This window comes from Cetorhinus maximus, chromosome 12 (assembly GCF_964194155.1).
Source record: "Cetorhinus maximus chromosome 12, sCetMax3.hap1.1, whole genome shotgun sequence".
Classification (NCBI taxonomy): Eukaryota; Metazoa; Chordata; class Chondrichthyes; order Lamniformes; family Cetorhinidae; genus Cetorhinus; species Cetorhinus maximus.
This window is the reverse complement of record NC_135890.1, coordinates 47,036,227-47,051,035: the sequence shown is the minus strand read 5'-3', so window position 1 is coordinate 47,051,035 and position 14,809 is coordinate 47,036,227. Positions and strand designations below refer to the sequence as shown.

The 14,809-nt window shown below is 42.7% G+C and overlaps 1 protein-coding gene across 3 annotated transcripts in view; it reads left to right on the top strand.

Moving 5' to 3' along the window:
* The window catches only part of LOC144687415 (anoctamin-1-like), a 173,355-nt gene that overhangs the window by 132,430 nt on the left and 26,116 nt on the right, over positions 1-14,809 (top strand). For all 3 annotated transcript variants that reach the window (XM_078553538.1, XM_078553535.1, XM_078553537.1), the window contains 5 exons: positions 4,135-4,192; positions 4,340-4,440; positions 9,242-9,393; positions 12,890-13,042; positions 13,153-13,205. In XM_078553538.1, coding sequence (XP_078409664.1) covers positions 4,135-4,192; positions 4,340-4,440; positions 9,242-9,393; positions 12,890-13,042; positions 13,153-13,205 — 517 coding nt within the window. The remainder of the gene's footprint in view (positions 1-4,134; positions 4,193-4,339; positions 4,441-9,241; positions 9,394-12,889; positions 13,043-13,152; positions 13,206-14,809) is intronic.

Below are 14,809 nucleotides of genomic sequence, written 5' to 3'. Positions count from 1 at the left end.
CGACTGAGCTTTTAGTTTGATTGCTCTGAGCTTCCAGAAATACAAAAAGTACAGAAATTACAGATGCTTTGAACAGAAAGAAAGGATAATTAAATTATTGGGAGTATACATTTGTCTCAGTAAGGTTAAGTGGGCAGTGATGCATGGCCACCCCTTACACACCCCACTTGATATTCAGCCTTACTGAGAGCAGTGGAAATGGATATTGGGCTGGGAGTAAGGCAGGCAGTGAATATGATACTGCCCATAAGACCAGAAGACCATAAGACATAGGAGCAGAAATTAGGCCATTCGGCCCATCAAGTCTTCTCCGCCATTCAATTATGGCTGATAAGTTTCTCAACCCCATTCTCCCGCCTTCTCGCCGTAACCTTTGATCCCCTTACCAATCAAGAACCTATCTATCTCGGTCTTAAATACACTCAATGACCTGGCCTCCACAGCCTTCTGTGGCAATGAATTCCATAGATTCACCACTCTCTGGCTAAAGAAGTTTCTCCTCATCTCTGTTCTAAAAGGTCTTCCTTTTACTCTTAGGCTGTGCCCTCGGGTCCTAGTCTCTCCTACTAATGAAAACATCTTCCCCACGTCCACTCTATCCAGGCCTTTCAGTATTCTGTAAGTTTCAATCAGATCCCCCCTCATCTTTCTAAACTCCATCGAGTATAGACCCAGAGTCCTCAAACACTCTTCATATGTTAAGCCTTTCATTCCTGGGATCATTCTCGTGAACCTCCTCTGGACCCTCTCCAGGGCCAGCACATCCTTTCTGAGATACGGGGCCCAAAATTGCTCACAATATTCTAAATGGGGTCTGACCAGAGCCTTATAAAGCCTCAGCAGCACGTCCCTACTTTTATATTCTAGTCCTCTCGAAATAAATGCCAACATTGCATTTGCCTTCCTAACTACCGACTCAACCTGCAAGTTAACCTTAAGAGAATCCTGGACTAGGACTCCCAAGTCCCTTTGCACTCCAGATTTCTGAATTCTCTCCCCATTTAGAAAATATGCCTCTATTCTTCCTACCAAAGTGCATGACCTCACACTTCCCCACGTTGTATTCTATCTGCCACTTCTTTGCCCATTCTCCTAACCTGTCCAAATCCTTCTGCAGCCTCCCCGCCTCCTCAATACTACCTGTCCCTCCACCTATCTTTGTATCATCTGCAAACTTAGCCAGGATGCCCTCAGTTCCTTCAACTAGATCATTAATGTATAAAGTGAAAAGTTGTGGTCCCAACACTGACCCCTGCGGAATTCCACTAATCACCGGCCGCCATCCTGAGAAGGACCCCCTTATCCCCATTCTCTGCCTCCTGCCAGACAGCCAATCTTCTATCCATGCTAGTACCTTGCCTCTAACACCATGGGCTGTTATCTTACTGAGCAGCCTCCTGGGCGGCACCTTGTCAAAGGCCTTCTGGAAGTCCAAGTAGATAACATCCATTGGCTCTCCTTTGTCTAACCTACTCGTTACCTCCTCGAAGAATTCTAACAGATTCGTCAGGCATGACCTCCCCTTGATGAAACCAAGCTGACTTTGTCCGATTTTACCATGCACTTCCAAGTATTCTGAAATCTCATCCTTAATAATGGACTCTAAAATCTTACCAAAAACCGAGGTCAGGCCAATTGGCCTGTAATTTCCTGTCTTTTGCCTCACTCCCTTCTTAAACAGGGGGGTTACATTAGCGATTTTCCAGTCCTCTAGGACCCTCCCTGACTCCAGTGATTCCTGAAAGATCGCCACTAACGCCTCCACCACCTCTTCAGCTATTTCCTTCAGAACTATGGGGTGTAATCCATCTGGTCCAGGTGATTTATCCACCTTCAGATCTTTCAGTTTTCCTAGCACCTTCTCCTTGGTAATGGCCACCATACTCACCTCTGCCCCCCGACTCTCTTGAACTTTGGGGATGTCACTCATGTCTTCCACTGTGAAGACTGACGCAAAGTACCTATTCAGTTCCTCCGCCATTTCTTTGTTCCCCACTACTACTTCTCCAGCGTCATTTTCCAGCGGCCCAATGTCCACTTTTGCCTCTCTCTTACCCTTTATATATCTAAAAAAACTCTTGCAATCTTCTTTTATATTACTGGCTAGTTTACCCTCATATTTAATCTTCATCCTCCTTATTTTTTTAGTTGTCCTCTGTTGGTCTTTGTAGGCTTCCCAATCCCCTGGTTTCCCATTGCTCTTTGCCGTATTGTATGCTTTCTCTTTAGCTTTTATGCTGTCCCTGACTTCCCTTGTCAGCCATGGTTGCCTCGTCCTCCCTTTAGTATGCTTCTTCTTCCTAGGGATGAGTTTTTGCTGTGTTTCCCAAATTACTCCCAGAAACTCCTGCCATTGCTGTTCCACTGTCTTTCCTGCTAGGCTCATCTCCCAGTCAATTCTGGCCAGTTCCTCCCTCATGCCTCTGTAGTTGCCTTTATTCAACTGTAATACCGTTACATCTGATTCCAGCTTTTTCCTCTCAAATTGCAGGGTAAATTCTATCATATTATGGTCACTTCCTCCTAAGGGTTCCTTCACTTAAGCTCCCATATCAAATCTGCCTCATTACAGATTACTAAATCTAGAATTGCCTGTTCCCTAGTGGGCTCCACCACAAGCTGCTCCAAAAAGTCATCTCATAGACATTCCACAAATTCCTTTTTTTAGGATCCACTACCAACCTGATTTTCCCAGTCTACTTGCATATTGAAATCCCCCATGATCACTGTAACCTTGCCTTTCTTACACACCTTTTCTATCTCCTGGTGTATCTTGTGCCCCACATACTGACTGCTGTTCGGAGGCCTGTACATAACTCCCATTACTTTTTTTTTACCTCTGCGGTTCCTCAACTCTACCCACACAGATTCTACATCATCTGACCCTACATCATTTCTTGCTATCGATTTAATTTCATTTCTTACTAACAAAGCAACCCCACCCCCTCTGCCAACCTGCCTATCTTTTCGATAGGATGTATATCCTTGGATATTTATCTCCCAGTCCTGACCCCCTTGCAGACATGTCTCTGTAATGCCCACCACATCATACCTGCCAATTTCAATCTGCGCCACAAGCTCATTTACCTTATTTCGTATACTGCGTGCATTCAGATACAACACCTTCAGTCCTGTATTTCCCGTCCCCTTTCTCATTGCCGTCCCTTTATCTGATGTGCTTGAAGTTAGATTCCTAGCCCTTTCCAAACACTCTGTCCTATTTTTTGTTCTGGAGACTTTAGTAGCCTCTCCTGGGCTCTCCTTTCTTTTTCAGTTTTTTCATAATTTTCCATGAAGTTGAATCCACCCCCCACACACTAACCTGCTGCTTTGTTTCCCATTAGTTATACTTGGAGTTTTACCTTTTCCTCCCACCCCCACTTTCTAGTTTAAAGTCCTGTTGACCACCCTAGTTACCCTTTTCGCTAGAACATTGGTCCTAGATCGGTTCAGGTGGAGACAGTCCCAACGGTACAGATCCCTCCTGTTCCAATACTGATGCCAGTGCCCCACGAAATGGAACCCCTCTTTCCCGCACCACTCCTTTAACCACGTGTTTACTTCCCTTATTCTCGTGTCCCTATGCCAATTTGCACGTGGCTCGGGTAGTAATCCGGAGATTATAACCCTTGAGGACCTGTTCTTTAATTTAGTTCCTAGTTCCTGATAATCGCCAAACAGATCCTCTTTCCTAGTCTTACCTATGTTATTTGTCCCGACGTGGACCACAACAGCTGGATCCTCCCCCTCCCTCTCCAATATCCTTTCAAGCCGGTCAGAGATGTCCCTCACCCTGGCACCGGGCAGGCAACATACCATGCCCGTTTTGCACTTCGGGCCAAAATGAAGATCTACTCCTCAGGGTAATATTTTTCACTTTGAGAATGAATTACAAGAAGCTTTATATTCTTTCTAAGTTGTCAGTCTTACTGAGGAGTGGTTGTGTGGGAAGAGGAAATGTCAAGTTGGAGTTGGTCTGATCTCAAAGTGAAGGCACATTATTGGACTAAGGAGAGGAAACCTTTCCATCTGGCCATCCTCCCAACTGATTTGCTCAAAGCATCTACAATTCTCAGAACTCCTATAGTATATTAAAATAAATCAAGATACATGAATGGTCCATTTTTTTGGCAGGTTTGTTGGCCGACCTGGGAGATATGTTTACGTTTTTAAGGACTATCGTATGGAAGAGGTAGGATGAACAATCAGAACCAACTGTACAATGTCAATGCGGCATTGAGTAATTCTGCTGAATTTAACATACTTTCATATTTAATGATTTAAATATTGTACTAGACCTATTCTTTTTAAAGTCATTTTCACTTCCTCTTCATTTCAGTGTGCTCCTGGAGGTTGCCTGATGGAGCTCTGTATCCAGCTGAGCATTATCATGCTTGGGAAACAGCTCATTCAAAACAATCTCTTTGAAATCGGAATTCCGTAAGTATTGTAACTGTTTCTGTTTGTCTTTCAAGTGCTTTCTGACTAAAGAGGTCTATCAGAATGTGTTTCCCTGACATCCTGCAACTTCCATTAATTGCCACGTCATGCACCTTATACATCACCAAGCAGCCTATGTAATACCTTGGTGAGCTTATCCAGTTGAATTGTACAGGACAGCCTTTTGTTTGGTCTTTAATATCTGCTGCATTAACCAATTTCAACTAGGACGATACTAGAGGATGGTTTTCAGCACACTTTAGATGACTCTATACAGCCAGTATTTGAAAACGCATAAATGAATAAGTTAATTGCCTCATTAAAATGCCTTATTGTGACTAAATGTTTCTCCATCAGTTTACCTAATTATCTTGAGTCATTCAATGCTGAATAAGCAATGCTGATTTCCACAGATTAGATTTGATTCATCAGAGTTCAGCATTAACCATAACTGGCTTCCCCACTGCAAACAGTCTCAATGAATGGGCAAGTCACCATAAATACCACAGCTCTATTCCATGTGGTCAGTTTATTTTTTACACACACCATGGCTAGAATTTACTTCCACTTGGAGGTGGGCTGGGATATAGGGGGTGGACCATATAATGGGGTGGAAAGATGCAGGGTGGAGACTTTGTTGCCTTCACATCTCTACAACCCACCCATTCCCCCCAATTAAGTCTAGGGCAGGACGATTCAAGGACACCCTTCCCATCTGGAGGCCAATTGAGGCCTCTTAAGGGCCTCGTTTGGACAGGAGTCATGCCATGTGGGAAAACCACCAGGTAAATCCTGGCTGATATGCCTGTGTCTGATGGAGGAGGTTCTTCTTCCTTGGGCATCCTGAGCTGAACAAAGATCCCATCAGCGAAAAGGGAGAGACCCTCAGGAAACCACCGCCTGTCCTTGGCAACAATCCCCTCCCCCACATCACTGGGACTTCCCTGACTGGCCCTGGCACTCACGCCCACTCACATTTCTCTAAGGGCCCCAGCAACAATCGTTCTAGTAGGCCCCACTGCAGTATCAGCAGTGGTCGCTGCTCCCAGTGGAGATACTGCTAGTGTCTGATTGACCAGCAGCTCCTGGAAGCGGGATATCCACCCCGCACTGGAAGCCTTGCAGGAAATTGCCCTCTTTGGAGCCGGGAATCCTGACGGCAGCCAGTGGGCTGCCTTATTGGGACTTAATCTCAATGGGGTTCCCACAAATGGCCACAGCAGGGTTGCCACCAGTTCTGTGGCCGATGCACGGGCCCACTGCTGTGACCATTAAATCCCACCCCAAGTAATTTAGGAAAATGGTTCCATCTATGGATGGTACACAGTTTTCACTCAACATTTATGGCCAGAATACAGATATGAGATGTTGGAAATGGACACTGTTACCTGTGTTTGTACAATTTTTGACTGTAGTTTGTGGAAAGTACTCTGACTAATTCAGCGATATGGAAAAAAAATGGGGATGTGGGACTAAGCACAGCTACTCTTTCAAAGAGCCAGCAAAGACACAATAGCCTAAATAGTCTCCTTCTGTCCCCCAGGTTAGGGGGAGAAATTTGTCTAAGGTTCTACTCCTGATTGCTACTCTGTGAATCATGTGGGAAGTGTTTTATATGGATATTGGGTAAAGAGAGGACTGGACTCATAAACAATGCACAATGCAGTTGAATATCCTGCCAGTAGTCATGGTCAGCGTGACAACAAATATTAGCAAACTGGGAAAGTATTGGAGGGACCTCATGGGTTATATTCTAACAAGGACTCAATGTATTGGGTTATGGAGTAGAGCAGAGCAAATTAGCAAGAAAAGAAATGGCAAACTAACAAATGGGATGAATCTCATAACATTCCTTAGGGTTGAAAACAATCAAATGCTGAGCATCGAGGGAAAAGGGTTAAATCATAATTGAAGGAAAGTTCAATGAGGGAGATTCTAAGGGATCTGTTGCAGAAGTGGAGAAGGTGAGGGGTTCAGGTAGGGTTTTCTATTAGATAGGATGTTCCTAAGCACAGGTTCAGATGGCTGAAAGCTCTTTGACTGCAGGTAGAGTATTGGAAAGATAGGATGCAAGGGAGATCAAAATTGAAAGAGAGGAGGGCACACAGAGGAACATGGGGGTTAAGAAGGTTGCAGAATTAAGGAGGCACTTGTAGACAAGGACAAATATACTGAAATCAGTGCTTTGAGGAATAGGGACCAAATGAAATTTGACATGGATAAGGTTGATAGAGAGCAGCAAGAGCAACAGCTCACATAGGAAGAAGAAAAACATTTCACATACTGTTTGTGACTCCTGTATTTTTATTCACACTTATTACAGGAACAACATACGTTGGGGGTAATTTTGACATTGAGTGATAGCGTAAAATGGGCAATAGCGAATCAGCAGCCTGCTCATTTTCAGTACTGTTGAAATCAGTTGAAATAAAAATTGGAAGAGATGGAAAACAAGCTGCCAACTCACTATTGTTCTTGTTACCCAATCACACAAAGTCAAAATGACTCCATAGGATTCCAGCTGTGGAATCTCATGGATTCGCAATGTTTCTTACTCAATACACTCTGCATGTTCTAACTAGCTCCACAAGCTAATAACATCTCATTCTTGGTAAAATACACACTACTCACCTAAGTGCCTTTTATATCTAATTAATCCAGAGGCACAGAGGCTCTTTCTTGGCATGATACCATATACACAGACAACCAGTAATTAATTCAGTGCCAATATTTCCCAATGCCTGGGTTTGTGTGAAATATTTTGGACGAATTTGAAGCCTGTTCATATTTACATGATTATCTTTGGGGGTAATACCAAATTTGGGCAAGGGTGTAAAATGGGGGATATTAAGTTGGCCATCCATTACAACACCATGCCCAGTTTTCCATTTTGTTGAAAATTACTGCTGTCAGCTTTTATTTGGCCAGAACAGTATAAGTGCAAGAGGGGAAGGTGAAGGAGAAAAGGTATGGAATTACTGTCAATTCAAAAAACATTTTGGGGTCTTAACTATGAAGGAAAATTGGGATATTAGCAAAATAATGGCCTAGATTTTGCTGTAATAATAATGGTGAGGCAGTCAATGCTGTCCATTATTACTGGGTCAATCTGATAGCAATTTCTGGGCCAGAAATTTCCCCCCATCAGGGGGGTTGTTCGGGGGCGGGCGCAAACCCGATCAGCGCCCCCAATCGGGTCTGTGCCACCATTTTACGTGGGTGAGCCAATTATGGCCTGACTATTGTGACACGCGTCCGGAAGCGCTGAGCACTCCCTGTGCGGGCTGGGGTGGGGAGGGTTCTCTGAGTGGTTCCCTGTGCTCTTTCACGCGCACATGTACGAAAGAACGCAGAGATCTCCCTGAGGCACAGAGATAGATCAGGGAGATTTGTTTCAGTGTCAAACTTTTAAATATAGGATTTTTAAACTTTTGAAACATGTCCCCTCATGTGACAGTGTCACATGAGCTGGGACATGTTAATGAAATTTTGGAAAAAAATTTACTGATTTTTTAAACACTTCACGAAACCTCATCCCGCCCATGGATGAGGTTCCATGAAATATGCGAAGGCCGCCTGGGCTCTTCGCCTGCCCGCCAACCTTAAGGTTGGATGGACAGCTCATTTAATTGTTTTAATTAGTTTTTAACAGGCCTTAATAGGCCTTTAACAGGCGCACCCGCCGAACTGAAAATCTAAATGACGCCCGCCCGATGTCACCAAACATCATTTTACGTGTCGGTGAGTGGGCCCCGCCCCCCTGCTCACCAGCAGGAAAATGCTGCCCCTGGTGTCCACAACTAAATAGTTAAATGCAGAAATCCAGAAGTTGCTGCCAGAGTTACCTTGCTCCTCCACAGGGTGCATTGTCCTCACCGATAGGCTTGGATGTGAAATCACTGTAATGGTGTAAACCTGAGGTACTTTCTCATTTCACACTAAAAACAATCAAAAAAATGTACATTTAGATAAGTGATTTTTTAATGATGATTTAAGTTATAATTACTGTTGAACAATCTCTCTGGCCCTGAAAAGTTAATTTTATAAGCATAGAGTCCCATTCACTCAGAAGAAAGTTAATGTTGTAGCTCTTAGTAAAAAAAACGATTTTGCTTTTTGCTGTTTGTCTTATTTATGTCTCTCCCTTAATCTCAATCTTTATTTTGTTTCCTTTACACAATTTAAATGGAATTTACATTTCTTCTTTTTTACTTACTGGCTTGGAGCTTGCATTTCTCGGTGTGGATACTTCAGTCTAATAGGTTGAAGAGGTTCACTATTGCTTGCCCCGTTCACTGATGTGACAGGACCCATACAGGGGGAGCTCGACTGAAACAGGCTTTGGATTAGTGGAAATCTCCACTGATGAACCCAAGAAACCTCTGGGCAGTTGTACACAAAATGAATGTCAAGTGCCATTCCCTTGCCATTGAGGGCAAAATCCAGCCCTATAATAATAAACTATTTAATAAGAAGTGACAAGAAGATTGAAGAACCATCACAACAACCAGCACTCAATAATTGGGAGAGTGTTTGCATTATTGCTGTAATCTCTAAGAGGTGAAATAAATTTCTCTGTTTGGTATTGGGATTTTTTATTGCTGACTGAAATGGTTTTCATTATAGAGTGCTCCCTTATTCCATCGGCACTTAAAACTGTTTTGATCATCAATAGAAAGTCTCAGATTTCAGTTGACATTTGCGCCACTTCAGATGCTTATTTTCAACATGATCTTGTCAACTAGCAAGTTTTCCTATCATGTCCTGGCTATGATGTGATTAAATTGGGTTAATTTTACAGGAGAATGAAGAAGTTGTTCAGGAAGTTGAAAGATGAAAGGGCTGAACCCAAAGAATCTATTAATTCTGGTGCTACTAAACAACCGCAACAATGGGAGTTAGACTATAATTTGGAGCCTTTTACTGGCCTGACACCTGAATACATGGAGATGAGTATGTTGATACAATATTATCTTCCTTGTTAACTTTTAAATAGATAGCTTGAAATAATATATTTTAAGTCAGAGATGTGGTAAGAATGCTTATTGAACAAGATGATATTTTTTTCTCTGTTCTGGGGATGTGAGCATCACTGGCTAGGCCAGCATTTATTTTTCATTCCTAATTGCTGTTGAGAAGGTGGTAGCAAGCTGCCTTCTCGAACCGCTGCAGTCCATGTGGTGTAGGTATATCCACAATGCTATTAGGAAGGGAGTTCAAGGTTTTTATCCAATGAGAGTGAAGGGACGAGCTATATTGCCGGATGGTGTGTGACTTGGAGGGAAACTTGCACGTGGTGCTGTTCTTGTCCTGCTTGGTGGTAGAGGTCATAGGTTTGGGGGTGTCGAAGGAACCTTGGCGAGTTGCTGCAGTGCATCTTGTAGATGGTATACGCTGCTTCCCCTGGGCAGCGGTGGTGGAGGAAATGAAAGTTTAAAGTGTTGAATGTCTTTAAAAAAAAAGATTGAGAGTTGTGATCAGGAAATGTGGCCAAATGATTTTTTGCAAATCAATTTGAATTAATTTAGGGAAGAAAAAACAGCTTTTTGAAAGTGAATCTGATTTAAGGTACAAAATGGGGTCATTTCGATTTTGTGTGAGTGTAAAATGTGCCATAGAAAATGGACAGGCTGATTCACATCTCTCCCCAGTATTATTCTATTGGCTACAATGGAAATAAAAATTGCAGGAGGTGTTTACTCATTGTCATTCATTACACATTCACACACAAGATCAAAATTACCCCCAAAGAAACAATGAGGCACACATTTATGAGATTGAAATATATTACATTGGAACATCAAATTAGATCATGCTTCATTTTCTAAAACATTCCCATAATAAAAGGCTAAAATAATGGGAACATTAGTTCTCTTGCAATTTATCTACCTGTGTTTAATTTTAAGGCAAGCAAGTGAATTTGAGGCCGGATTTTCATGACTCAGGAATAGCAAGTTTTGGCCATTTCCTGGAGTTGTGTTCCTGAATTCTGAAGAACCCGTATGCACATATTATATTCCTCCCGGCAGTCAGGGGTGGGCTGGAGTCAAAGCTGCTGCTGGAACATGCCCAAGGTAGAAATGGAGGCAGGCAGATGCTGAGGCTGGCATGTTAGAAGGCCCACTTCGTTCACTGGGACAGTGACGCAGTTCTGGGGATAACTATTTGGCCCCTTAGCCCTCATCCTTATCCCCTCATCTACCCACCCAACACCCCATGCCCCTCCATACTTTCCAAGCCACCTCCATGCCCCTTCCATACTCACTCTTATCTACCATTCCCCCTCCATGCCCGTTGTGCATCCTCTATATAGACTCACCCAGTTTCCTAATGGATAGAACTCAAGAGCTCTATAATAACACTGGGAAGTCTTTGAAATGCTAATGAAATAAACAATCATCTATTCAAACTCCATTTGAAAAAGTCCACTCCCCTTAAGTGCTCATAATCTATCAAAATAGGCAAACAATCATTCAAAAATCTCTTCAAAACACTTTGACTTCTTATATAATTGTCAGTTAAACAAAGATCACAGCCCCCTTCCCAGCTGTTTATACAACCAATGCTGAGCTTAAATCTATTAGTGGGGTTTGGAACTCAAGCAAGCATTCATAATGAGATTCTATTGCACAGCTGTATAAACAAACCCTCCAGAGCTCTGTACAATAGTGCCTTTGAAGTTGACAAAGCTTTTTTAAGGTTTAAAAGATTAACTTTTATTCAAAGAAGTCAGGCATCTGTTCAGTTTTTTTCAAAGAGTCAACAGGTGTCTGGATTTTAAGTCAACGCTCAAGCACAGCATAATGAACATACTTAACTTATCATACAGTATCTAATTATGAAATATGAAAGTGGTAATACCTTTTAAACTTAGCTGTCAAAACGCTCTGGATTTCCCAAAGACTTCCTCTGAGGTTCACGAACTGACTGACCTGATGTGTGTCGCACAGGTTTCAGGAAGCCACCTGCCTCGCTGAAGATTTCAAACTCGGGGAAATTCAAAATTGAGGCAGACATTCAAAAGGCTGAATCAAACATCACTTTGAGCGTACGCCAGGTCGCAACATGCCATGCGTGCCCATTTCCCAAGCCAGTTAAAATTGTGGCTGCTGAGAATCGGCTAGGAAGTTTAAATTTATGTTTCACCACCTCCATTTCTGGCCACTGATGCGTGTTTGCCCAGTGTCAGGATGGCCAAATCCAGCCCCTGGCTTCTGGGCTCCATCATTATCACTTTGTACCAGCTGCCAGGGGGCAAAGTTCCAGTGACAGCTGTTCCTCCCCTTCCTCCTCCTCCTCCCAAGAAGATACACATGACTGTGCTCTGTAGCTCAGCACAGGAGTGCAGCCAAGGTCAGGAACTCAGCTGGGCATTTGATTTGAACACTATTCTGTTCCACCATAATTAGATATTCCAACATGCTGTAATAATACTTGAATCACTTTCATCACACCTTCAGGAATTGCGTGCTTTAATCCTTTAGGAACATTGCTACATATCAGTATTGACAGACTGGAGATTTTTTTCAGGGGTTCTGTGGATTATGATGTGATTAGAGCTTCCAAATTATATTTGCATCTTAGAGTGTGTACTGTCAATTTAAATAATCATCAATTATTTGTGGTTATGTATCGGACAAGCTTGTAACAATCATATGACAATCACTTGTCTATTAATGTAGGTGACTCAGAGTTTAGTCACTGTCTGCATGGAGAACTATAGTTAGCAATAAAATAATTGACTCAAAAACTGATAAAAATCATCCCATTAGTTTCAGACCATGAAAAATAATGTATACACTCGACTCATTAACAATAGCTTGCATTTATTTAGGACCTTTAATGGTTAACACTGCACTGATCCCTGGAGTGGTTCCAATCACCTGAGGGGGCTGGAGAGAAAGTTTCAAAGGTTCTTTTTAAACTTTATTGCCTTTGTTTATTTTTCCTGCTTTTTGACCTGCTCAGGAAATTACACAGCTGCTAAGATGGGGGTAAGAAGTGTCTAGTCCTGAGGGACAGGCTTTAACGAACAAACTGTCTTTCCGACGGACACATCTTTTTCATATGGCCCCATCCTACACTCTCAATGGGAAAGCTGGTTTGAAGAGAGCAAGGGGAGGAGCTAAAAGTTACTGCATTGTAGCTACAGTTCTCTCACTTGTCATCCTTACAAGTTGTGGCTCCCTACTCAGAGAGTGAGATTGTGGAGTAAACCCATCAGATTCCATCACAGGGCCTGATGACAGTAATAAATCATTTAAGGTTTGGTTTTATGGTTTATCATGTGGTCTGATGCCTTTAATTAAATTGTAGTATTCATCCTCAGGTACCTATTATTCCCTGTCTAATCACTCACAAACTAACTACATACATAGATACTTGAATTAAATGGAGAACTGTGACTGTGTTCCTGTCTGCACGTTCTAATAAATGCTATTTTCCCCAGTTGTGCAGTTTGGCTTTGTGACACTTTTTGTTGCATCCTTTCCCTTGGCTCCCTTGTTTGCTCTTCTGAACAACATCATCGAGATACGACTGGATGCAAGAAAATTTGTTGCTGAACTCAGGCGACCAGATGCAGTGCGTGCAAAAGACATAGGTATGTCAGCAACCTGAAAGTATCCACCTGCAATTCATTCAGACTGATGCACTTGAAATTGATCTGCATCAAATGTCCTGCATCATAAGTGTGTTTTCTTTGTCCATTAGGAATTTGGTACAACATTCTCAGTGGGATGGGGAAATTCTCAGTAATCATCAATGTAAGTCAATAAGCTTTCCGTTACTTCCTCTAAATGTACAGTATCTTTATAATGTTCAGGGTTTAGCCATAACTGAAGAGACACAAAGGGTAGAATTTATTTCCTGCAATGGGAGTCCCCCCTCCCACCTGGTTGGAGAACCAGGTGGAATCTCCACGTCGCTTCTGACCAAGGGCCTGTTGCAATTTAAGTGCAATCAGGCACTTGACCAGCCAGCACGGGGCCTCCCACATGATTAAGGCCGCCATAGAGGGGAAATACCGTCCCTAGAGAGCTGCTGGCGAATCAGAAGCCGGCAATTCCCCATTGCTGGCAGTGCCACTGGGGGAGGTGGCTGCTGCTGCCAGTAATGTTCTGAAGCCTTTGTCAGGGACCAGAGCTGGATTCCTGGAGATAGATAAGTGTGGAAAGGGCAGGGGTCACCACTGAGGGAAGGAGTCAGATGCAAGGGTAGGGGCATGGTTTTCAGTGATGCCCCTTTTCTCGATACCAGATCCCTTGATCAGGCACCGAGTGCTTGTCAAAGCCAAAAGCAAACCTGGCAGGGTTTCCTGGGCGGCTTTTGGGAGCCATGGGAAACCTGTGTGTGCCCCGTTAAATCCACAAACCACCATTAAATCCTGGTGGGCTCAGGGATAATTGGATTTAAGTTGCTCGTTGATGAGCCTAATTGGCATCCTGCTACTGGCAAGCAAGATTCCCGTGTCAGCCCCTTCTTATCATCCCACTAAATTAGTGTCAGTTTTCCCAATGCCAGGAATCAGACACTGGTACACGTGCCCGCTCCAGTAGGTTCCACTAAATTCAGCCCAAGGATTTATTCATTTTTTGACAATTTGGAGAAGAAAATCAGATTAATTACTCCGTTTTTCCATCTGCAACTGGAAAATGATTTTTTTTTTTTGCTTTTAGTGATCACCTATTAAACAGCTTTAACTTTATACGTTTAAAGACTTCAGCTTTTTATTGCAGCCATATTTCAAATGGGACATTTTCTTCAATTTTCTTTCGGGTTAAGTTCCATTAAAATTAACCTACTGTAAGTTCATCAACTTCCTGCATTACTCCTCCCTGGTTTTTCTTTATGTTAGGTTATCAAACACCAAAAATGCCCACTGAAATTCAGGAGTGGGCTTTACTAATCTGAAGTAGTGACAAATTTTGCCTCACATTTTGTTCCTGAAGTGCTGAGACAATTCTATGTTTTGTTGACTTAAGTCATGCTACGAGAAGTTTTCAGTTGCGAATGTAATATCAACAACTTGGCAGGGCTCGTGATAAATTTCCTTCTTGAGCAGTGAAGTACATTTGGTTCCTTTCACAGATAGTTGTGCTTTGAAGTCAAGCACATGGGTCAATTTGTAAGTTGCGCCTTTTCCCATTAGATCATGGCACTGATATTCCAAGCCAGGAGAAGACCTTGTTTGAAGTAGAAGGATGGCATGAATCCCAGGTTTTTCAGACAATCAGGCTCTGCATCAGACTTTTCAAGGTCCACAGCATTCCCAAATCATAATTTTGGACCGTTGAACCAGTTTTGCAGGAAGCCAGAAGCCCTGTTAACAATTAGAGGAAGAGTTTGTCCTTCAAGGGATAAAATTCCA